Below are 25,951 nucleotides of genomic sequence, written 5' to 3'. Positions count from 1 at the left end.
TAGATGAAATAGGATCCAATTTGGACAATACCTTCAATCGTAAATAGCAACCTTCATCTTCCAGCTCTTTGCTAGGATCACATCCTTGCTGCTGCTGTGACTGAAGCACCTACTTTCACCTCCACTAACAAGGGGAAACACAGACCTGATTCCTGGCTTCACAAAAGACTTTCCAAAGCCTTAATCCACCTTTGCCTCAAAGCCCCATCTGCAAGATGGGTACACTTGTTCCACCATATTCTCTGCTTTTCCCCCATGGAGTCCAAGACTTCTGGGTTTGGTTGTCTATGTTTGTGCCATGTCGAGGGCAACTGAGGCCTCGATCTCAGCTGACATACACACTCCTGCAATTTAACCCATGGAAAGGCAAAAGGGGAAGGTTTCGAACCATTCATTGCAAGTCAAGTTTTCATGGATTATCATAGCCGAGGAGGAACCATTCTGAAAGAATGCTGTAGTACTAACAGAGCCTACCACTTTTTGTGCATGGAAGGAAATAGCTTGAAACAAGTACTGAGACCTAAAAATAAACCATAATATGTTCAGCTGGGCATTCACTAACCCCCGGCACAGCTGCCACAGGATGAGCTGCCACCCATCCTTACAGCCATTTATCTCCTGCTGGGGAAGAGTGCAATGAAGGGTAGAATTTGGCTGCGTACACAATTACCTGCATTAGCGATGGGATGGTGAGAATGCACGTAAAATTCCTGTATGCCCAGAGGACAGACAGTTCTTGCCCACAATCTCTCCAGTGAGCAAGAAATGTGTGTCCTTCGGTTACTGCTTACAGGGGATTGCATTTTAAAAGGTGACAGATCCTGCTGTGGAATTAATATTGCATCTTTGAAGAAATACCCTGGTAAATGTTATCAAAAGGGTGAGTTATCTAGGAATAAGGGCCCTAACAGCAAACCTTTAATCTGTTCCCTTTTGCTTACAAAGGGTTTGCCCTCCTCCACCTCCCAGTCTACTGTTCAACCTCCCCTCTCCCCCAACGTCGCACCTCCCCCGTACAAACAGTCCTGTTTGCTGCCCTGCTACAGGAAGAAGAAAATCTGTGTGTAGTTATGCAGGCGAAAGGGTTAAAGCCCCGAGAAGCCAGATCTCCATTTGTTTTTGTACTTACAATGAGTCCAAGGACTCCAGGAGGACCTGGGGCTCCCAATTCTCCCTAAAAGGAAAGACAAACCGACATGGTTAGGGACACTTTATAGACAAACCGAGGCTGAAAGGCAGCTCAGTGTTTCAAGAACTCAAAGGAAGCGAAAAGACCATTCCTCCCCCTTCCGTCCCCCTCCCCAGCCCAAGTGATTGAGAGCTTCCATCTTCAGGAGCAGGCTCGCGAGTACAGCCCCTCCAGACACAGGGCTGCTTGTTGTTTGGCGGTTATTTGCAAGGCTGGCTTCCCCTCGCAGGAGCAGGCTGGATAAAAGCAGCATTTCACCGTGCGGGCAGGGGAGCGGGTGGGAGCCTGCCCCAGGTGAGAGGAAGGCAGGGGCAGAGAGAGGGACCGGGGCAGGGAGAGGGGACTGGGGCACCAAAGCCAAGGTGGGAAGGAGAGGAAAGCTGCTGCTTAGCATTGGGCAAGGTGAGGTTTTTGTGAGCGGTTAAGAAACAATAAAACTCAGGGGAAAAGGAGGACTTGGATGAAAATTAAACTGGGTAATCTGGGGAGAGGGCATGCCAGCTGCTGGATCCTGGGAGTGTGCTTGGCACACACGGTGCTCTGAGGCTGCTCCTCCTGTATCTAAGAGCTGGTTTAAGGTGGGGAACCAGCAGCACCCTCTGCACTCTGGGCATCCTCGTCCATCCGGGCTCCCACCCAGAACACCAACTACCCATTTCTTTAATAGTCAGAACAAGCTCCCAGCCTTCGGGCTGCAGCTTCTCTGCAGGGAGGCAGCTCAGCATCTCTGTCCCTGGAGTGGGGAGCTCTCTGCAGGGAACCCAGCACCTGCTTGGAGGACGCGTCACTTTTAATCACATCACAGGGTGCAGGAGATGGACTGCAGAGATTTCATCCTGGGCTGTGTGCCCATTTGCCACCTCTTACAGACCACTTCCGAGCAGGGCATTCTGGAAAGCACCAGCTCCTCTCAGAGGCTTTTCAAGAGCAGCTCAGAGCTCACCATTTCGAGGGGCAGACTGCTATCTGGGATTGCGGGGCTGGTTTGAATTCTCAGCCTCACCACAAACTCCCTCCGTCCCAGCTTTCCAAAGCCGTGCAGGTGCCAGGAGCGCCGGCAGGTGCCTGATGGCATTTCCAGGTGAAGCACAGCAGAGAAGCTGTCAGACCCACACCAATCTATCTAGGTCCCTAAGTACTTTAGCAAACCCTGTGTGATGCTCAGCCTGTCCCCGTGTCCCCCTCGGTGCATCGCCTGCTCCCTCGCCGCATCGACAGTGGGGTGTTTGTTAGGGCACGGACCTGCTCTCCCACACCTCCATCTCCAGCAGCGTCTCTCAAAACAAGTGCATTGGAAATACTAAACTCCCCATTGGCTCAGACAGCCCTGCCCCTGCTCTGAATCACACTGGCTACTTTCTTGGAGAGACCAGCTCAGTTTATGGCGCACATCTGGTGGAGTCCCCTCCAGTGCAATAAAGCTCCCCTTTTATGGGAAGATTTGCCTGGTGAAAGAACGAAAGAGAAGGGGACGCAACGTGACCAAACGTGCTCGGGCTCCTTGGGTAAAGGGTTACATGTGTTTATTTTATGGGAAGTGGAGTAAAGGACTATTGGGCAAGCACACACAAAAAGCATTTCATAATCTCCACCAGCCTAAAATTGCTTTTTTATGGCCAGTTCCTTTCCTGCATACTTGGGACATCTGTGGAGCGACTGTTCCTCATGGGTGGGATTTCTGCGTCCTCAGAGCTACTGCAATAAGGTCGGCTTCAAGCTTTTAGTCAAGGCCTGGTGTTACTAGGCTCAGCAAGAAGAGGGAATATCCCCAGGAATGCTGAGCACAGGACCTGCAGGGTGGCCTGTGTCTCCCAGCCTGCAGGCTCCCAGGGTGCTGGGATGAAGGCTGGGTGGATGGTGGGCTCTTGGTCCCACCAGTTGCAGGAGGGACTGTGTAGATTTCTGAGTTACATCCCATGGATATTGCTCAAGAGAAAGAGTAAACGTGGAAACGCATGGCCTCATGTCTGATGCAAGAGGATTTCCTCTTGGCAGAGGAGGGGTGGAATCCCCTGGGAGATGCGGACAGGACTAGCTGTTGAGTCGTTCCCTGGCCTGGACAGTGGAGGGTTTACGGGTGCTCTGTCCAGTAATGACAGGATGGTCCCTGACCTGTGAGGGAAATCGGGCTCTAGCCTCCTTTTTTCAGTGCATGAATCAGGCACTGGGACAAGAGACAAGGAGATGTACCAACAGCCTTTTCCCACGTCTAATTCCTGTGATTAAGAGACTAATTGGAGTGGCTAAAGCGCTCCGGGAATGGGGATCTGGAATGTGATGGCTCAACAGTTCTCAGCAAGTTGGTAGGAAGGAAAAACGCCCCTGCGGTCGGAAGAGTCTTTGCTCTGTCTGGAGGGGACGGAAAGAAGATCAGAGACTGTCGGCTTCAGCTGTCCCCACGCGACAGCAGAGGCGGCAGCAGCGTAAGTGCTCCATGGATCAAACGGAGGACCGGGCAGTTCGGGACCCGTGGCCGCCTGCTGACAATTTAGCTGCATACTCCACCTAGCAAGCTCGGCATATTTGTGTGTTCCACAAACAGACTTTCTGGCATTTTTCTGCGTCTGTGACTCCACTTGTGACCCTGTGAACCTCCCTTTAAATCAGGCGAAACAGCCTGTTTTCATTCTCCAATCTCCAAGGCACATTAATATTTAAAAGCCGTTGATAAGATGAAAGAAGAGCAATCCCTTTGGATGAATTAACGGAAGGGACATTTGCTTCTCTGTGATGCTCTGGGAACCGGCATTCAGTTAACGTTGAGCACATCTTCTGAATGGGGCTTAGACAACTTGCAAATTTAAAAGAAAACTAAACAAGCTTTTTGGGAAAAAAAAAAAAAAAAAGTCTTTCTGACCTCCAGGATTCCTTCTCTTCCTGGTGGGCTGGCTGGAAATACAATCTAGAAAGTCTTCTACTTTGGGACTACTGAGTCCACTCTGACCCATGGCTTAAGTTGACTGAAGGATGGGAAAAGTCCTGCAGAAGTATTCCTTGGGAAGTTAATTCACTGCATTTGTGACTCTTGTGCTGAATTCCCACAAAGGCTGGGGTGTAGCTGAGCTTGGCTTGCTGGTTAGAACCGCTTGTGAAAATAACTTTTATGCTGCACGTATGACGAATGGGAACGTGAAGACACATGCGGAGCGGGTTATTTCACACCAATCATCCCATCAAACACCAAGAGCAGCACTGTGATTATGGGTGAGTAACCAAGACAGGAGGAATTTCAAAGATGAATCAGTACTGCTCACATGCTAATTGAGGGAGAATGAACAAAATAATTCAGAAAATAATTTAGAATAATTAACACAACACTGAACTTTTGAAACCCACCAGGGCATGTGGTGTGAGTAGTGGAAAACACAGCATGTACCCAACTGTTTGGTATTAAGTCCTACAAGAACAGAGCAAAATAAACCTTATCAGCATCCAGCTGCTGAAATGGTCTCTGGGGCCATCCTGACCTGATTCCCAGAAGACATATCCCATTCTTAGAAAGCCAGCAGGGGTCAGATGGAGACCGGACAGAGGCCAAGAACTCAGGAGCCAGGAGGCTTCTCCCACTGCAGTGCTGGGGCCAGCTGAGGCACGGGGCAGGGCAGCAGAAACCTGGGCCCTGGTGGCTGTCCCTCAGTGATCCCAGAGACTGGAGCCGGGAATCTGGCTCTTCTTGCACCAGTATTAACATTCACTTTAGATGAGGGAAGGTACTGGGCTTGGAGTACTTCAGAAACTTACTTCTACAGGCTAGTGCAACGCAAACCAAGGGGTACCAGCTTGCTAACCTGCACCAGAAGATGAAATGTGGTGAAAAGGAGAGGAACATGCCTCGTTCTCTATGTTCCTCAGACCTATACACAACTGAGTACACGGTCTGCTCCTCTGAGGGCTTGCATGAACTCAGGTAGCCATCTGTGGTGCCTTGTGATGACATGTCCCTCCATCTGTGGACTCATGTCTCCCTGCTGTGTTCATACAACACTTCATCCAGAGCACACCAGTCAACAAGGTGATTCCTGCAGCTCTCACAGGCTTTGCATCAGGACAACATGCTCCAACCACTGCCTGCGCATCAGGAGCAACAGCCCTACCTTTTCTCTCTTGATTTTTCTCCTAGTCCTATCATCAGGATGAGAAAGCATCTATCAAGACCAAGGTGCAAGAGAGGCAATAGATGGAGACAGAAAGCAAATGGCAACACGATGACCTGGCAGTTAGAGGATGTTGAGTCAAACGTGAGAATTCACAGTGTGCTCAAGCAGGGCAGGGATGTGCATTTGTTCTTCAGGAGGGACAAAACCAAAATGCTGCAGCTGCCACCAAACTTAGATGCTTCTTTCAGCTCTAAGTAGCACGATGCAGTACAGTGTGCTGTCTACTGCAACAGAAAGAGAGAAAGGGAAAAGCTGTCAACTTACTGGGTTCCCATCGATGCCTGGAGGTCCTCGTTCTCCAAAATCACCAGGAAAACCCTGAAAAGAGGAGACAAACATGAGTATCAGTTATTGACGCACCCCGGTGTAATGACAGTCAGCTTAAAAACTGCTCCCCCTGTGCTCGGAGCAGCGCTCTGGTACACAGCAGGTCACGGGGAAGTGCTCATCCCATCCAACCCGCTCGTCCTCATCCAAACCACTCTTGCTCCACCAGCACATCCGCTCAGCGAGGAGCTCTACAAGGCCAAGAGTTCTGATTCACTGCTCTCTCCTGGGGCCAGCAAAGGGTAACCAGAAGGACTGTTTACAAGGCTCAGCCACGAGCTGCACGTTGACTATTGGGAGCTTTGAGAGGAAGAATCAGGAAGGAGACAGGAAGGCTTTTTCCTTGGCTGTGCTATGAAAAGCACCCAATGCTGAGGCTGCTGGACCGGATTTGTTCACACCTTGTCTCGCAGGCCATGTCCAGCCCTCCATCAGCTGTGCCTTTTCTTAGCACCAGTTGTCAGCCCTGGGCATGCTTCATATGGCAGGGAAGGCTTTTGCAGTGCCAGGTAGAAAGACAAGGTGAATGTGCATAGCAGAGAGAAGGGGTGGAAATCGGTGCTCCTGTCCTCCTTTTGGTTCACCCAAGTACTCCAGTATGTCCAACAGGGAATATGCAGCCCTGACGTTTTTATCGTGTAGTTTACATGTGAAATGATAATCCCACATTCAGAACATCAAACTCTGTATTTAAGGATACGGTGCTTTCTGTCCTCTTTCAGGAAGAAATATCCTATGACAAGATACTTCCTTAAAAGTCAATACCTCCTTAAAAGTCAACCCCAAATCCCTTATGTTCTGTAAGAATTCATAAACTTCACTGCAATTACTATCCTCAAAAGCAGATTGTCAATCTGAATTATCTCATCCTGTCTACTAAACCAATCATTTTAACAGTACCCCTTCTCACAGGATAGCTGAATAGCGTAATGCCTGTTGGAGCCCATGCCGATGCTTAATGGAGCTGATCAGAGATGCCTGGTGAATTCACTCCAATGCATTCACGACCTTTCCGCTTGCCAGAGGAACAAATGGTTCCAAGCTCATTACAGTCCACACCCCAGAGCTGTGAGAGACCATGTTTACTATGTGAAAAAGTCACCACAAAAGACTTTTTCATCATCTCATTATATCCTATACAAATTTGGAAGACTTCAAACAATTATAGAAAAGGGAGCGGAGGTTCTGAGCCAGAACATGGTGGTATGACACTTTCTCTCTTCCCTTCTTAGACAGACTCTGTGCTCCCCTCCAAGCCCCCCAATTCCCTGTTACAAACAAACCATACAGCAGCTTGCCCTTCCCTGTCCCGTTGTGCTCTGTCTCCCTCTGAACTAGCTCAGCCCAGGGGTACATAACCTCTGCGCTCAGTAAACCCTCTTCGTCACTACACCTACATGTTCAAGGAGGAAGCAATTGAGTTTAAGATGGATTGGACTCAATTTTCCCCTGAGCTGGAACTTTATTCAGCGAAGGACTGGCAGGGAGGAGGCTGCCAGGAGCCATCGGGACCAGCTCAACCATCAGCAGCTTCAGGGCTGCTCTGAACTTCACCTGCCGTGGAGAGTGCTTTGGGAGGTGGTGACACTGCAGTGAGAGCGCAGTGACTCTCCATTTCTTTGCCTTGCATACCCCTAAAGATAGAGTGAGATAAAATACGACACAGCATCCACCTCCTTCAGCTCTGAGCCCAAAGGGGAACCGTTGTCTGCTAGAGGAGATCCCCAGGGACAGAGCATCCGCAGAGCCCAGCCCCAGGCTCTGACTCCTAGGCTTGGTTAGTTCAGCCAGGGCTAAAATCCTGCTTTGTTCTCCATGCTGTTCTGACTGTGGCACCATGGATGGAAAACTAAGGAATGTATTTGCATATAATACTAATTTGTCTTGGAGAGCAAGCAGCATTGCTTACACAAGGCTACACCAGAAGATGTGCTCCAGAGACGCACCAACAAGTTGCAAATGTTAGCAGGGGCGTTACTTTTGACTTAGGCTAGGAGTAAAACTGCCTTACACCTTTCTCCGGCTCCACCAGACCATGAGATAGATACAAAGGACAACACAGTCACATTCTGGGCTAGCTAAGAGTTTAAAGACAGGGATGGAGCAGACAGGGGGATGGTCCTTGCTGAGCCAGAAGGATGCTGTCTCTCCCTGCCTGCTCCCCTGTTCTACAAACCCTGGTTACCTTGGAAAAGCAAACTCGAGACAAGCAAAATATGACAGCCAACAGCAACATGCTCTCTGGAAAACCATCAGTAAGATTAAAAATTGAAATGATCACAGCAGACAGAACAGGAAAACTATACTGGGAAGCTCCACGGTCACAGATGTCATCCAAGACCTCCCTTCACCTTTGAGGGTTGACAACTCCTGGTCAAAAGGAGACTTGGCCAAACCTAAGGTGAGAGAGGGGAGACCTGCTTAAGACAACCAAAATTTTGCTACTGACTTCAGAGCCAGCATTTCACCTCTTCTGTCCCAGTTCCCTACAGTATTCAGTATGCAGTCATGAACGGACACAAGCTCTCACTCGCTTGGATTCAACACTTCTATTTTATGGACATCACTGCAAATGGGAAAGTTGCCTGCCTTTTTCCAGCTGGGCACTACATCCCGCGAGCCTGTGCACATGCCAAGAAGCTGTGGTAAGAACCACTGGAAACAGCCTTCTGCCATCTAGAGACAAAGACGTCAAATATAACAAGAAGGCGGGGAGCCCACAATTTTCTTTAATGAAAAAAAGGGGAAAAATAGCTCTGCTACATGCTGAATCAATAAGATCAGAACTTTTTTTTAAACTCATTGCTCAGGCAAGTCAAAAAAAAAAATAAGATGTCTTGGAATATCTTGCTGTTTACAGTCATACAACTTGCCAAGGAAAATATGAGTGTGCACAGACTGATACTGTACTTCTGCTGCTGCAGATTCCAATGACAGCCTTCAGCACTCCCCCAGCTGCATCTTTTCTTTCTCCAAGGGCACAGCTGGGCACAGAGTGACCCATGGATGCCACCGAGCAGCCTGGCCCTGGAGCTGCTTAAGTATCTTCTGTCAAGCTAGCATCTTGCCTATATGTAAAGATTTTACCACTTTGAATTTCACAATTAAAGCAATATAACTACAGCACCGTAATATCATCTAGACGAATGCTTGCTCCAGACTAAGAGCATTTTCTAAATTTGGTTTAAAGCTCTTTCAGTGCAGTATAAGCAATGCACTCTTCTGCCAGAATAAAAGTGTCCAGATAAGGAACTATTTAAATTCAGATGTTTCCCACTAAACCCTTTTTATGCCTTCGTTTCTAGTACTAACCTTGCTGCTTAAAGGACACAGAAGACTTGAGGCACTTGGTAACAGAGTTAATTCAAATCTAGCTTTTACACAGCCTTTCCAACAGCAGATCTCCAAGTATTTAAAAAAGCAGATTATTCCTCTTTTGAAGGCAGACAGCTGAGTACCTGGGGTCACTTGGCTGATGCTGCCCAGTAAGAGATTCAACAATAAAAGCTGGTTTTCTAATAAAACGAGGGTTTCTGCCCATCCTCAAGATGGGATGGAAAAGGTTCGAAGTGGCAGGAAATGGAGAAGCAAACCCAGAACAGTGTGGGCTGGAGTCGTCGCTACAACAGCCAGACCAAAGACATCACTCGGCGGCGAAGCCCTGTCCTTGCCAACACCTGGTTGTCCTTAACGTGCCATCTGCTCTCCTGGCACGAGCCCCTCTCCCGGCCTGGGCTCACAGATCCCCGAGGTGATGGGTGGTCCCCTGGTATGTTTTGGCCCAAGCTGCAGAACAAACCCAGAGGAGATGACAAACGGAAAGAGCAGCTTCAATTCAACCAGCCCCAGGCATCCCAGCCCAGTATTTGAGCTTCACAAGCATTAACAGCCTTTTGCACATTAAATGAGACCAAGGCTGGTGGCTGTGGCATGAATGAGGATATTTCAGCATCCATAGAGTCTCCAAAGACCCAAACCAGGTTGTGAAAGCTGTCCCAACAGAGTCCTGTGCACAGCAGGAAACAATCAATCTCTTAAGCCCCTAATGAAAAAGCAAGTGCTTTCTTTCCATGGGGTAAGCGGTAGCAGTTTAAACCACAATAACTGTTCCAGTGACCACAGTGTCCTAATTTATTGGATCTCCCATGTCTGAAAATGCTATTTTTTCAGTGTCTCTCCCCTTCCTCCTGAGCCTAAAAGACAGAGATGTTCCCCAGGAACCAAACCAGCACTATTCAACCGAAACCAGCAGCCTAGGAATTACAAGTGGACTTTGTCATCCCATTTGTTTCATTCCCATAAGCAGCACTACCTCTCCTCTCCCGTGCACTGCTCCAGCAGCCCGAGGAGCCCAAACCGGGGGGAACACATGGGGCAGGAAGCTCATTTGATGGTGCTGGCGGACAGGCAGGTTGCAACTGACAGCCCATTACAGGAGACTTGTGAAAGAGATTAAAGAGCTCAGCACGTTCAGAGTCTCCTGACCTTCCCAAAGTGAGTGCAGAGGAGAAGGGGGTTTGGTACAGAAAATCCATCGTTTTTCAGGGTCCAGCTGTTTTTCCAGGAAACCTGGCCCCTGGAAATTATGCTCAAGAATTGGGATGGCAAAGAAAAACACCCTAGCGAAAAATATCCAGCTGTGCATCCTGCCTGCTCTGTGGGAGGGAGGGGACATGCAGAGAAGGACCATGACAGGGAAGGGCTGGCAAATGGCAGCAGAGGCAGGAGGAAAACGCTCGACTAACAACTTCTGTTGGGCCAGAGCCAGCGGGGTGCTCCGCTGCGGTGGCTGAAGTCAGGTATGACTAAACTTTTGGCTCTGTCTCAGAGCTGGGAAATACAGAGAGGAGGTGGGGAAAGTCCAGCTGAAAGGATTTCACATTGTCTGAAGGAGAAGTTCATTGAAAGAAGCGAGATGAAGCTTGAAGAGGAGCTGGAGAAGAAGCATATGAGCAGATGCTTTGCACTAAGCAAGATCCAGGTGCTTCTGTGCTCCTGTTCCCACCCTGAGCAGTGTTATGTGGCCGCACGGTTTGTCCTCCCTGCACTTGGTGACGCTGAGGAACCACCATTAGAGAGGGAACCGAGAGAGAGATGCAAAGTGATTTATCCCAGGTAGCACCAAGAATTCTGAAGCTGAACAGTAACTAAACCTCTATCCTTGAGATCCCACAATAGTGCCTTAATTCCTGCTCATCCCCACTCCCTGCACAGGACATCCTTTCACACGCCAGGAGATTCCTGCCGAGAACAACCAGACCCAGACAGACACTGGAACTAGCTCCTCCTGCATCAGGGGATTACATCCCCCCCACCTCCCCTTCCTTTCTTCCTCTGCTTAAAACAAACAGAGCAGCCTGCCCTTTCTTGCTGTTGTCAGCCAAAGGGCTGCTCCTGGTCCGAGCAGATGCTACTGCTTCTTGTCCCTTGTCCCTGGAAGCAGCTGTCCTCAGGGAAGCATAGACTGGTCAGACGCGCTGGGTGCTTTGCTCCCCCAAGGGCTTCTCAGGTGTGCACATGTGGGTGGGTGTGTTGTATGTACACAACATCTGATTCCGTTTAAAACACTTTCCCTGATGGAGTGAGGGAGGCAGTCTGGCAGCTGGTGCTCCGAGGAATCCTGGCAGGTCCTCAGGCCAACAGAATCCTTCTCCAAAAATAGGATTTTATTTTCCTGTTGGCTGAAGGTAAAGCTGCTCAAACCAACCAGCACTCCTGTCTTGTCTGCGAAAGACTCGATTTGCCAGTTGGCTCTGGCCAGGTGAATCTCTGCCCAGGAGCCTCCCCAGGGATGGAGCCTGCAAGTCAAACAATTTAACAAAAAAAAAAAAAGAAAAAAGGTGGTGGTGGGGAAGCAGGGCTGAGGGTGAGAGAAGGCATTCATTGGAAAAAAAGGAGAATAAAATAAACAAGTGTAGCTTATGTTGGCAGCTCACACCTCTGAGAGCATTCTTTGTGGAGAGAGCAGACGCGAGCCCCTCCGCAGGTGGGCGTGAAGGCGAGTGGGGTGCCTCAGCCCAGCGCCAGCTCCCAGAGCAGCGACAGTCACCCTGGAGGGAGCCAGGCAAACCCCTGTGCTCCCGGGATGCCCGTTTGCCAGCTTTAATGCACGCAGCCATGCAGGAGCCTTTGCCTTCTGCTCGGTCCAGACCCGGGACTGCGACAGCTTCCATCCCTGCACAGACGGGAGATGCCATCCCATCCTCGCTGCCGTTCTGCTCCTTTGTCACCCAAAAGGGAGGTTTATTCACTTTCCCTGGGAGACCTCACAGCTCCACGTCACCTCCTCTTTGGATAAAGATTTCATGGCATTTTTAATGTGACTAGTCCCCCAGCTGTGGGAGCAGAGCCCTCCAGGGTAGTCAGTTCCACCCCAACACCAGCCAAAGTCCCCTAAAGACTCTTCAGCCAAAATCACTGAAGTCAACTCACAGCCCCTCCACCCTCTTGCCCATCTGCTTTGCTCCTCTTACGCAGGTATATGACTATCTCTTCCCCATCCATGGGGCTCTGACAGAGCACAGATTACACAGCCCCAGTTACCTGATGCCAAAGAGCACTGAATCTGCCAACGTTCCTCATTATTCATGGCCAAGATTTCCAAATCAAGCAGTCTCCTATTTAAGAAAGTCAAGCAGCTTTAGTGATTGATTTTCAGAATCAAAAGTGACAGATGAATTATTTTTTCTTATAATTTCTAATGAAAATCATTTCTGGGCTTTGATCTGATTTATGAATGAACATTTCCCTGAAGGAAGTAAGACGCTCTTGTGAGACCTTGGTTCAATTCTCCACGAGCTTTTTGAATGACAACGGACAAGCCACTTACGAACACTCTTGGAAACAAACCATCTTGGGATTTGCTTCTTCTCTTTCAAGACCAACCTGGTCTAGTGGGAGGTGTCCCTGCCCGTGGGAGGTGTCCCTGCCCATGGCAGGGGGGTTGGAGCTAGATGATCTTTAAGGTCCCTTCCAACCCAAGCCATTCTGTGACTCTATGAAGTTATGGACTTCAGCATCCTTTCAAACCCTTTTCTCTGTGTTTTCAGCACTTTGTTTTGCCCATTCTTTAAAAAAATCAAATACATGCTAATATTGCCCCCCTTGCCAGGCTATTTGGATGATGTATTCATGAACATAGGGACACACGCTGATATCAGTGATAAGACACAAGCACCCCACCACAGAGATCTGGGAAACTCCAGACACGAGGAACAACTCGGGCCAAGAAGAGCTGGTGACATTAGCTCTGGGCTCCTGCCTGCACTGCAGAGTGGTGAACCAGGACCGGAGGGGAGGAGGGACCGGCTGCCCAGATTCAGCGTCCAACTTAAGCATTAAAAAAAGTCACTGATTGCCCAAACCAAATCTATTTTAAAAAATTAGGTCAATAAAGAAAAATTATAGCAACGAACTGACTTAGACAGCTAGCAGGAAAAACCCAATTCACAGGCTGAAACTCTCTCAGTGACAGGGATTACTCATTTTCAGGACCTCCACTTGACTTTTCATGCAAACAGAATGATTAAAAGCATATTATTATTTTTTAAATGAATCCGTTCTTGAAGAAGGCGCCAGACATTTTGGTGCTGTGCTGGGGTATTGGCACAAGACAGAGAGAGCTGCCCAAGTCCTGGCCGTCGACTCCTACAGACCCTTTGTGCTCCTTCCCACAGCTCATCTTGTGGAATTACCTGTACGAATAGGTCGTCAGCCTGCACATTTCTTTACCAACTTTAGCTGGTCACATCTGAAAGTGCACCTCTATGTGCACAGCTGGACCTGAACTGGGACACCAGTTTGAAAGCAGTGCTGTATGGGCTGGAGCAGGAATTCACCAAGTGCTCAGGTCTGAGCAGTGAAGCCATGCAGAAGAGTGAATTATTTCTTTTCTGAGGATACATACTGACAGGATCAGTCAAAAAAACCCAAAACAAACCAAACAAACCAAAAAACCCCACTCTCATTCCCTTCAAACCTCAGGAAATGGCTTGTGGACCAACACACTGAACTACCACCGAGCTACGTGGGAAAGCACAGAAGCTTATCCCTACTTCTTTAGAAATTTTTCAATTTTAATTCCATTATTTCTTTAAAATGTTTCTTGATGTTTAAAGAGAAGTACAGCTCCATTCTTCCTCCTTTTTTTTCGGAAGGTAGCAAGGTCTCAGTGACAAAAGAGACACAGCTGGACCCTTAGCAGCCCACGTGAGCCATGAGATTGAGTGCTGTAGGTGAGAGCTCTTAGGGTCTATGCCCAAGTCCTGTTTCTTATGAGAAAAGCTTTATGGGCTGCCTCTTTACACACCCCTGGAGCCCATTTACGCCAACTGGAGTTTGGCAATGATTTGTTAAAGAAGAGGTACTTCAAAATGCTGTTACCAGTTTCCCAAATCTCAGCTCGTGTGGTGCAGGAGACTCTTGCTTGGTTCACTCCAAACGCAAGGAGGGACCTCAGCTGCATCCAAAGCAGAAAAAAGACTGGAGCAAGAAGACTGGAGTTGTTTATCATCTTAGTCCCTACAGAGAGGAGCAAAATTTATTTTCTCAGTAATCTGCGGTTATGCCAGCCTTTCCAGACACATGGCAAAACGCGTCCACCCATTGTTTGCACAGACAACAGCTGAGTCTGTGTAACTTGGCACAGCCCCACGCACTTACGTTCACCACTCAGTTATCTCAGCCATATGTCAAAATGAAACCTTCCTAACCCAAAGGCAGCCCTGCTTTTTGCTTTCCAGTGTCTCCCATAACGTCTTTTCACACGATGCAGCAGCCTGTCCATAGTGGTGGGGAGCACAGGGTATCACCTGCATTTCTAACAACCTATCAGATGAAGAACAACGAATATATTGAGACTTGCTGTTCACCAGGGGCAGGAGTTAAGACATTAACTTTGTAAGTCAACATGGAAGAAGACAGTAGACATGAAAAATAGCCTGGCAAGAAGGCGACGCCGTGTTACAAGCTCAGAGCTGGCAAAGGAGCCCCTGACTGTGGTCAGCTCATGGAAGACGGATGCCAGAGTCGGCAGCTTGCCACCACGTTGATGCTCACAACAAATACTCTCAGGCTACGTTAGAGCAGCTGCCAGATCACTGCTGGCTCTCACAACCTCCACAGCGTGGCTGACAGGCAGAGCAAAGGGAGACTTCTGGCCTCACCTATGCACTGATCCCGATACTGACAACCCACGTGCCACTTTATAGCAGCTCTTCCTTGATATCTGAGCAGTAACCCTGGGTATTTACAGGCTAAGTTTCAGCTACGGAGCTCAAAGGAGAGCTGAGCATGTTACCCCTGTTGCATGTCACCCCTGTTTTGTACACAGGCAAGACCAGCCAAACAGCTTGTCTGAAGCTGCATGCCGCGGGGGGGAAACCACATCCCATTTCCTTTCTTCTCCTGTGCAGTCACCAGGCAACGCAGCATCTCCTCCTTGCCTTGGCAGACCCTGACCATTCCCACGGGCAGAGGTGTCAGCCTTCCTGACCACGCATCCCGAGTGCAAACCCTCCCTCTGTGCCTGATGCTTCCATGATCTGCTCCACCTGTCGAGCTATCTCCTCGCAGCAGCATTCAGCAACACGCTGGCACTTGCAGAGCCCGCGCAGAGCCCGCTGGCAGAGCTTCTGCTGTCAGGAGGCATTTGCCTCCCTTGCCTGAGGCTGGCACGTGGGCAGGAACCCCCATCACAGCACCCAACTGATGGACCCCTTAGGGTTTTGCTTTCCCAAGGCGCTTACACGATGAGGCTCTGAGCGTTCAGCTGAGCTCCAGGCACGGGACCAGCAGCACCAAGAGGTTCTCGGAAAAATAGAAGGAAACCTCAGCTGTGTTTGGCTAAATTGTGAATAGATCTCAGACAAACCCAAGAATGACTAAGTATGTCTTGGAACTAAACTTTACTCCTTCCTATCTCTTTTAAAATAATACTACTAATAAAACAGATTGTAAGCAAAAATCAGGCACAAGATCCCGCAGCTGGTGCAGCATTAATACTCTGTGTGAAGAAAGAACAAGAGACATCCATCAATAACGAAGATGAACAAAGAACTCACAGCTCTTTGGATATATTTCCTGAAGGTTCCCCTTTAAGTCTCTAACAGGGCTTGAGAACCTCTTAAATTTTACACTCTTTTAAATTTAATATAACCAGTTTTGCACCTCTTGAATGATGACTAGCTGTGTCTCCTTTCCCTGTGGGTTACCTCCTTCAGTGACAGTACATCTCCGTTCTCAAGATGAACCAGGACCGATATATCGCCCATGCACGCCAAGACAGAGGGGAACAATGGCTCCTCTCATTCTTTCCCCCCAGCACAGGGGGATCACAGCCCTGCTGCCCCCACAGCAATGGGGACATTTTATGTTTGTTTTTTGTTTTTTGTTTTGTTTTTTTTTTTGCCAGCTGCTCAACCAAACACCAGAAAAATCCACAAAAACACCACAAAAAGTCATTCTTTCAGCCACCGCATCGGCAAGACTGAAGGTTTAAGCAACCATCCGCTTCAGCTCCAGTCCTCCAGCCCACCTCTAAAGCAGGCAGCAGATCCAGAGCCGTACAGACCTGTGTTATTTGAGTCTCCCTAGAGCATTGTACTTTATAATTCTCCCCTAGCCCACCCCCAGGCCTCTCCTTGCTCGAAGTTCTCCAGTGCCGTACGTTAGCAATGTGCTCGCCTCCTACGTTGCTGATGCACGGCGGGGAGAGCGCAGCGGGAGGAGGAGCCGGCTGTTTCCACGACAGATTCACCACGTCCCTCACAGCTCTGCAAAACTTAACTTCCCTGGAAGGGTTTCAAGATCTGACTCATGTCCAGTTCTTCTATTTTAATCGTTCCCTCTTACATCATTCTTGGAGGCCCACGGTGTCACATGCAAACTCCCCCAGCCTCCTGCTCCTCCTCTGCCGAGCGCTTAATCCGCTGCCGTCTCTCATCCCAAACAGAACCAGGCAGAGAAATGTATTTGATACCAACCCCTTCCCTACTCTCCAGGGCATTTACCGGCTTTGGATGGCAGCTAATAAGGGCTTCCAAGAGCTCTCCATCGCAGTGACAGCCCTGAAATAGAACAGGAACAGTAGCTGCACCCGCAAACCCAGCAGCGTGGGGATGCGAGAGAGCAGAAAAATCCCAGCAGGCTCCCCAGCGCTGCAAACCAGCTGGGAGACAGCACGGGCCAGGGGATAAGTGTTGGGAAAGGAACCAGGTCAGCTGGTTCCTACTTTCCACTCTGACAGTTTGCTTCCTGAATAACTCTGGATGTCACTTAATCTTTTTGTTCACGCTCGGAAATACAAATCATCAGCATCAGTTCATTCAAGATTTCATATTAAACCTGATATCATGAAATGGGGACGGAGCCAAAACTCTCGGAAAGAGCCAAGTAGAACAAAGGTGCTCCCATGCAGCCCCTTAATCCCTTCTCTAGATCCCAGCCTAAATGCCTCCACGGCTGAGAGATTCCTCACAGATCTCAGGGGAGCCCCTTGTTTGTAACGGTGACCGCCAGACAAAAAACTCTTGCCTGGAAGATTACAAACGCTGGCCAAGCAACAGCTGGAATGCTTTGAGCCTCCAGCGTGCTCTGCGCAGAAACAAGGCAGAGAGCAGAACCCCTGTACCTAACGACAGTTGCTTTGTTTGTTTTACTCTGGTCAATGAGTCATCCTTACATCGACTGGTGCTCTGCAATTATTCATCACGGAGGTTTCTGCTGCAACCAGCGGCTTACACAGATCTCCATAAGGTACAGATTTCCACTACCCCCCGAAAAAATCTGCTCGACCTCCCCCCGTCCCAGGGAGAGAACAGCCAGCGGGGATGAATGCGGCACTGTCGGGATGTTTGCATGGGCTCACTGTGAGAACCCAGCACGCGGTAGGCGTGGGACGCCTGGAAAGCACGCGTCTGCACGCAAGGGTGACAAGGGGGAAGCGCTGGATTTTTCCGTGTGTGGGTGAGCGGACATTTTACAAGGAGCCTGCGAGTGCAATGATGTCAGGAGCTCGAGAGAAACTCAGGCTAGAACAAGGTGCAAAGGCAATGAGACACACCAGAGCATGAACGCGCCTGATCTCTCCGCTGACTCCTGCAGCACAAACCCTGACACATTTTGGCAAGGGAAGCACGCAGAATTGCTTGGAAGAAGGCTGATGTGGGGCAGGCTTTCTTTTCTGTTCTTCCCCTGTTTCCTCTACTCATGTCAGTATTTTTCCCACTTGCTTTTATTTTACTTTTTGCTCCATTCAGCACAAACCCCCTTCTCTCTGCAGCTCTCAGCTTCCACCTTGTATCCAGCCCCGCCTGCAAACACCTCTCCTCCTGGCCACACTCTCAAATCTGCCCGGTTTTCCTTGCTCCTCGAACACGTCTTCATCTGATCCGTTACTGCCTTAACTCTACACCACCACCAAGGACAAAAAGGCTTCTGTAAAGGAGTGCACTTGCATTATACAAACCAGGATGGTACAAGGGTTGAAGAGAATCGCAGCAAAAAGAGGCAAAAGTGACGGGACTGGTGGGAGCACAGAGTGAGCACAGACACATGGGCTGGTGGGGAATGGAAACGTGCATCCAGGGAAGAGGGAGGACAGAGATGTTGCACAATAGAATCTGAGAAGCATCAGATCCAAAGCAGCATGGAGACAGTGCAAAAAAATGCAAAAATGCCTGTGTAGTGGGCAGAGCATGAAAGAAAGGAAGAGAATAATATCTGTATCTTCAGTTTTGTTCCTGCTTGAGAGAAGAGACATGGAAAGGTTTGTTTGATCTCCCCATTTAGTTCCCATGAAAAGACATGAAAGGACCCAGCTAAAAGCCAGATGTTCTGTTTCCAGTTTCATTCAACAAGGTTTGCATAATAGACGAGGAAAAACTTTACCGGCCTACCCATCTTGCCCCTCTTCCCAGGAACGCCAGGGATCCCCTGCAAGGAAAACACACAGAGAAAAAAAAGAAAAAAATAGGTCCGGTTGAGAAAGCAAACAGCTAACCAACAATACAAAACAAAACGAGAAGGGAAAGGGGAATGCAAAGGAGGCTAATGACTGCAGCATTGTTCAGGAATCAAAATGTCAGCTACTTGCAGTCAGCTGCCAGAGCAGAAGACAATTAACCTTCACCCACTAACTACGGCGCTCCCCGAGGACAGCGCAGGCAGCATCCCCACCCAGGGCAGCAGGCTGAGGCTCTGCTTAGCAGGAGCAGTCATCAAGCTACTGGTCTGGAACCGAACGAAGGCCACCGCCAAGGCACTCGCCGGAGAACTTCTGTTTATGTTTCTTATTTAGTTATACAAGCATTAAATCAGCCACTCTAGAGCGCAGGGTTGTCCCCTCCCAGGCAGGCACACACACACTCGCTCCCACACGCTCCCGGGGCCTCTCCTGCTTCTGGAGCTTGCTTTTGAGGGAGGAAAAGCTGGAATGAAACGGTCTTCATCTTACAGCACCCTTCCCTAGGAGCTCTTGCAGTGGGAAGAGGGGGTCCTTGGATGGGCAGGGATCAAGCAGGTTGGGAAATGTGAGGGAGAAGAGCAAAGAAGAAAGGGAGGTCCTGCAAAGCTCTGAACACGTGGGTTTGGAGAAGGCACGATGAAAAGGATGAGGGAAGGGAGGACACATGGGAGCAGCAGTCACAGCTGCCTGTCCACAGGCCCCAGTCTTGACTGCCCCACTCAATGCAACTGGAAGGAAAGTCACTGTTGGAAAGCCCCAGGCACTGTCCCTTCCAAGAGCCAGGCTCTTTCTAGACACCTCCAGCGGGACACCCAAAATTCTGGGATGGCTGGGATGTCACTTCTGTAGGAGGAGGGAATTTCCACATATATTCTCCTCCCTGCCCCATCCTGCTAAGATAAACTAGTAAGGGGGAGGAGGAAAGCAGGTTTTTAAGTGAAGGAAAATATAGAAAAACTCCTCTCTACTCAACAGTGAAGTCTGATGACCCTGTCTGAAGCCTCGGTTTTCCTGAGCTGAATGTCAACATCATACAGGGACACAGGTCTTCATGCAAGGGTAGAAACAGGCTAGAGAAGACATGGTTAAACATTGGGCATGCTCCCCTCTTTCCTCAGGAACAAGGGACAGAGAAGGTTACAACAGGCTCTGAAGAACCGTATTCAAGCAACACACCAAGGTTTTCTTCACAAAATACTCACTCGTTCTCCATCAGCCCCTGGTAGCCCAAATAATCCTGGGAGACCAATATATCCCTAAAGAAAAGAGGAGACGAGTAGTCAAATACATTTCTCCATGAGCAGACAGTCAGTCTGTCTTTCCTGAACAGCGTTCAGCATCCTCCAGCGTTGGTCAATGGCAGCCATGATGAAATAAACCTTGAGGCAAGTGTATATGCCCATGGACTGCATGGTGCTGGCTTCCACGATGTAGTCCAAGGGCACATACCCTCACACCAGGGATCATGAGGACTCCAGGCAGGAAGAGGCCAGCAAGAAGAAACCTTACCTGGGCTGGCTCTGAGTGTACCTGAGAGAAATGGAGCTTGGTTCAAGGTTAGCAAGAGTCACAGCAAGAGTGATCCACATGCCTACACCTCCTTTAATCTCTTCAAGGGCTCTCTCCCTGCCTCTAGCACTCATTCCCAACTCTGTTGGGGAGATGGCCTGTTGTCCCAAGCCCTCTCTGCTCCTGTCCCATGGTGGTCGCACAGTGTGGCTCCTTATGCAAACACCGCCTTCTCCTGGCCTGTAGCGGTGCTGACCACCCCATTGCTGAGAGCAGCCAATCGGCAACGGCTCTGCTCAACACCGTTCCCTGCAAGCTCTCATGCACCACCAAGACCTTCTGCAAACACTTTCTCAGCCGCCCAGGCCAGCAGAGCCTGAGCACGCCATCTCAGCTCTTAGGAACGGTGTACGAGGCTCAGCTTGTGCAGCCATACAGATCCTCTGACACCCCACTGGAAAGAAGCCTCTTTTGCACCAACGTGTTTCACATAAAATCCACTCCTTTCCCGCTCATCAGCAGGCGTCGCATTTTCACGTACGCGACGGTGCTCTTTGGCCTTGGGATCCTGCTCAGACAGGACACAAACACTGCACTTCCCTTCCCTTGCAACAATCGAAGCCTTGTGCTTAATCCTCTTTGCTCAGCAGTTAGTACAAAGTTACCTTGTGTGCTGGTCCTTTGCAAAGGACTAATTTGTGCCAAAAATGCAGAATCAAGAGGAAGTGAATTTCAGCAGGGAGCCCCCTCAGTGGCACCTCACTGTTACAGGAGTCCAGTGGTAACACGGATTTTTCTCTCATCTTTCTTTCTCCATCATCGCTAAACCTCTTACTGTCAACCCCGCCAACTTTTCACCAGTCCATCACTTCCCCTCAGGCTGCGCATCCCTTAGGGATGACACTTAGCTGGGACAGTCACATTAGGATGATACAGACTGCTTTTGCCTCCTGAACCCCAAGACAAACCATGTAACCCCTGAACTGCTTCCTGCAGAAGAAAAGCATAGAGGTGGGGGATGGAGACGACCCCACAGCTGGCTTCCTCCCCCCACAAAATGCAGATATTGCACCTCAGAACCCAGCTCTGAGTGACTGCGGTTGAACTGAGAAATGGCGTTCTTGAGGAGCTATAAATATTTCAGTCCTCAGCACTCAGGGGTGCCAAGTGGAAAATAATTTTCAAGTCTTACATTCTACACGTGTAATTACATGAGGTCCTGGCTGGGACAGTGAAACAGATGCACCAGAGAAAACTTTATCACTTGCAGAAGCGAGGTGAGCAAGCTCTGCTATCTCAAATCTTCCTCTCTCCTGCAGGACATTGAACGTGCTGTCTCCCTTCCTAGCTCAGGAAAAAAAACTAGCTACAGGCTCAGCATTTGTTTATTCCTTGTAGTTTTCCTAGTGATGAAAGCCAGCTGGGTGAATTTACTGCATTTAGAGAAAGTATCACATGTGAGAGAAAGGGGGGATTTTATTGGCTCAGAACTTCATTGTGAATTTATAATTGCAGGAAAAGAACAAAATGGGATTAACGAGAGACTTTGTTGGTAAAAAAAATAAAAATAATCCTTTGCCGTGAGAATGAACCCCCAGCAATTCAATCTGGTGAGCAAACCGAGGCAGAAGAGAGATATTCATGTTTGTGTTTGCACATGGCTTCAAGATGCTGGCTTGCTATTCTGCATAATGATATAAATCACTCCCAAACCTAGGACTATACCCAAAAGAGCCCACATTCAGCATGGTCAAAGACCGCTGAACCACACTTATTGAAACTAAAGAGGCCTTGGGGAGATGGGGCTCGCAGAAAGTTCAGGCTTTGGTCTTTGGTAGGAATTTGTAGGCTGTTCTTTCCTCTCCTGCAATGTGAGCTCTGAAGGGGTTGCCTTTGCATCATCAGCGCTATTAGTGAACTTTGTTCTTGGTACATTCCATGTTTAATTTCAAAAATTTAGCAGTGCTTTAACAAACAAGCGGTGTACACTTCAAATCCTCTGAATCCAACACATTAAAGCAACTACTCTGAGGACTGCAAAATTAAGCAAAAAGTTTCCTCAGAAGCCTTTGGTATAAAAAAAAAAAAAAAAAGTAGAGAAAACACAAAGGAAAGGCTGCTTACCCGGCTGCCTTTTGGACCAGCTTCCCCTATGGGGCCAGGTAAACCCTAGAACAGAAGGGAAAAAACAAAGACAAATGTGGACAGGCTTTAACTTAAGCTAACGAGCAGTGCCAAATCCCCAGCACCATCCCTGCACGGTTCTGCTTTCAGCGCAGAGTCCAAGGCGTATCAACAAAGAAGAAAAAAAGGACAAAATGACACAAATAACAAATCCCCCATTGTTGGGGAGCCGGGACTCTGCAGAACCTGAGACTGCTGCACGTAGTGAGCCTTCCCCGGGGCTGCAGTAGAGATTTCTGCTCATAAAGACCAAAAAGGCTCCTGCAGCGGGGTGCCCAGAGGTTGCGTTACACTTCAGATGCGATGTACAGAGATGCTCTGTACCCAGCAGCTCTCAATTCGTTTTCCTGCAGAACTGAACACATGTATAGCAAATGACAACTGTATTTCAATCCCTGGTTAGGGAATACAGGCTGGCCCTAATATGGTGAGAAAGCCCCTCTGATTTCTACAGCCTACACAGTCACTTAGCAGTGCAGGTACTGCGTATCGCTAACCCTTTGCAACATCAACAGCCAAGGAAGAATTGCAAATGCATTCCCCATTCTACTTCTGTGCCTATTGCTGCTCTGTTAAAGTACTGTGAAAAAGAACCCTGCAAAAATGCATAATGAATTTTCATGTTTATTAGCAAGTTTCCAGATACATTTTTTTCTAGTTCCAAATGTTGTTGGGCTTCTTTGGGAGGGAGGGAAAAAAAAAAAAAGCCTAAGTCCATATTTTCTTTAGCTGGTAGCACTGCACGCTCAGCCCGGGATCTGAAAGTCAGGTTGTGCTCTTTCCTGGCTCACGCATCGCTGCCAAGGATTTCAGCCATTGGGATGGAGTTAACAACTCTGCTTATGATGCGCAAACCGAAGCAGAGCCAAGCTCTCTCTCCCATAGCTCTGCAGAGCCAGCACAGCTGACAGGAGTAACAAGTAGTAAAATCTCAGTAAACAGCCCTGATGCTGGATACACACAGGATTCAGAGATGCTAAAAGAAGCTGCCTTAAAAAAACCCCAAAAAAGTCACCTTCCTGACCCAAGCCACATTTTAAGAAAGCGCTTCTGTTCTTCCAACTTCAAGCCCAAAGATTTCACCCTGCTTATCTGATGGGCAGAACTGCTGTGAACTGCTAACCAGCATTCATTAACCTTGTATGACCAACAGAGCTGGGAGTGCTTCATATTAGCCATCTAAGGCACATTCACACCTAGGAGGCTCTTTGGCATGCAAATCTCTAAGAGCCTTTCAGGGCATGAATGGGGCATTTAGTCAGGTGCATAAAACTCTCATCCAGCTCTACCATCTGTGCTCGCCAGCCTGCATCTGTATATTCCACCTAATATTTGCTAAGCCAGGTATCAAGTTAATTTCAAATTTAAAATAGTTTAAGGCAGGGGGAATGCAGACTTGTTCTGTGCATCTAGTTCACGTTTAGTCCAATAACCTGCACATCTGGGTAAAAACCTCACATACGAACTCATGACAGGTCTGAAAGACTCACTGCAGACTGCTTGGGGTCTCTGACGTCTCTCTAGCCTCTTAGCTAGGTACTTAAATAGAAATGTGGCAGAATCCAACATTAGCGTGTCCATTTCAGAAACCCATGACAAACTCACTTCACTGTAAAATGTTACAGGGCCAGGTCTTCTGCCCTCGAAAAGATTCCATTTAGGGTCTTACAAATTCTTACTCTTAATTTTCTTCCTGCTACTCAGCACCTTACACCAGTAAGACAACAAAATGTCCAATCTCCATCCATTTTCCTTCGCGCAGTCTTCCATTCCTACAGTTGTCTTAGTGCAATTTTTTCAGAATTAAAACAAAGACTTGGTTTTATTTCATCATCTTTTTTGCAGCTGCAAATATGATTTTTAGATATATTTACGGTCCAATACATAATGCAGGTTTTATCCATCATAGGCATAAAATACTTTCTAACAACCTTAACGTCCCCCAGAGCTGAAAGGCCATGACACTGATACAGCACCTTGGGGAGGGAAGAAAGAAAATATTCAGACATATTCTGGAGGTCTGCACTGTCTTTAGTGGGGCTCGTATTTAGCAGGGCACATGTTTAGCTACCTGCACACCCAAATCCCTAGTCTGTGCACAGCACGATGAGATTTACTGCACCTGCCTGCCAGGATAACCTTTGGCACCTGGACTTCCATCTGGTCCTCGTTCGCCCTTTGGAAAGAAAAAAAGAAAAGGTACAGAAGGTGAGTGTCACACTTGGGAAGCCTTTCAGCTGCTTCATTCTTTGAGCTGAGGGGAAAGGAAGGTGGAATGGATTAACCTGATGCAAATTTACAGAGAGGAAGAAAATATTAATGGTAAACAGTGGAATAAATTAATAATGGGGGAAACACACCGAAGCCAAGTCAATAGGATCCATGCATTAAGCAAGTGTTGCTACTTCTCCTTCTCCCTCCATCTCCAGTGAAAGCAGCAGACAGTTTGAAACAAGGAGGCTAAGAGAAGGTGTAAAGCTGCATCTATATCTGGCATACGGAACCGCTTTACTGGTGGGGAAGCACTGCCAAAATTCTTCGAAACTAAATGGATTCATGTATAATATCCTTTAACATCATTGCTAACAGGGCCTGCTATTCATTGCCCCTTTTTTTTTTCTGAACTGCAAACATCAGACTTAACCAAGTAATGAGTGTGGAGAAAAGGGGAGAGGGTAAATGGGCTTTGGGAGGGGAATTACATGTTAGTACTCAATATGATGTGGTTAGTAAACTCCAGGTGAAATTAATGTAAAAGAATAAATAAAGGGAGGGTAGGGTAAGCTGGTATTTCTTCCACCACATAAACTTAACATGGTTGAGCAACAGAAATTAGAAATTAAATTCAGAAACTCCAGAGCAGTCTCCTCCCACAGACCTGCTGATGCTCGGGCAGTGTACGTGCAGAGCTGCCAGCAGCGCAGGATTCACTGCGCATCCCTTGTGGGTACCAAGCTGTCCCTGGCAGGAGCTGCGGTCCACACTGAGCAGGATGGGCAGGATCCCAACCAGCATCACAGTCAGCAAATCCAGCCCTCTTTAAAGATTCAGTGTTGGAAACTGGGAAGACTCACCTGGTCTCCAGGATGACCTGGTGGTCCCGGGTAGCCTTTATAGCCCTGGTAAAAGAGGATGGAAGAAATAAATAAGAAAAAAAAAATGGGTTTGGGTTTGAATTTCTCTTTGCAGGTGGGACTAAAGTTCTGAGGAGAAGCAGGTTTTTAGATAAGGGATAGCACGACACAATCACACAAACTTTTAATGTGCTGCTTTGTGCTTCTATCACCCAAACTCTGCCGATGATCCCAGACTTTGCTACTACGCGCTGTGGGTCCAGCCTGGGGGTTACTCAGCAGGATGTGCTCCACCAGCAGACTAGAGTTGTATCTCCTCTCAGATCTATTTGTAATCTACACCTTTAGCAAAGCTACCCTTAATCCCTAGGAAACCACAGGTTTGAAGTGTTGGCTTTTGGGCACGAGTCAGTCCCACGTCAGAGCGCCTCACCTTCGCCTGAGGACGTGAAATGCCATAGGAAACGCCAAAATAACCATCCACAGGAAACGTCAATTTTGTTTCTAGCTTGAATTTGTCTAGCTTCCAGCTTTTCTAAGCTAATTA

General features: G+C 48.4%; 1 protein-coding gene across 1 annotated transcript in view; it reads right to left on the bottom strand.

The window, feature by feature from the left end:
* Positions 1–25,951, bottom strand: part of COL27A1 (collagen, type XXVII, alpha 1) — a gene marked incomplete at its 5' end in the record, with an annotated part of 145,734 nt that overhangs the window by 83,927 nt on the left and 35,856 nt on the right. The window contains 7 exon segments of the mRNA XM_010083117.1: positions 1,130–1,174; positions 5,611–5,664; positions 18,562–18,606; positions 19,840–19,893; positions 22,271–22,315; positions 24,453–24,506; positions 25,405–25,449. Coding sequence (XP_010081419.1) covers positions 1,130–1,174; positions 5,611–5,664; positions 18,562–18,606; positions 19,840–19,893; positions 22,271–22,315; positions 24,453–24,506; positions 25,405–25,449 — 342 coding nt within the window.

This window comes from Pterocles gutturalis, unplaced genomic scaffold (assembly GCF_000699245.1).
Source record: "Pterocles gutturalis isolate BGI_N339 unplaced genomic scaffold, ASM69924v1 scaffold19100, whole genome shotgun sequence".
NCBI classification, from domain to species: domain Eukaryota; kingdom Metazoa; phylum Chordata; class Aves; order Pterocliformes; family Pteroclidae; genus Pterocles; species Pterocles gutturalis.
This window is presented reverse-complemented; position numbering and strand designations above follow the sequence as displayed.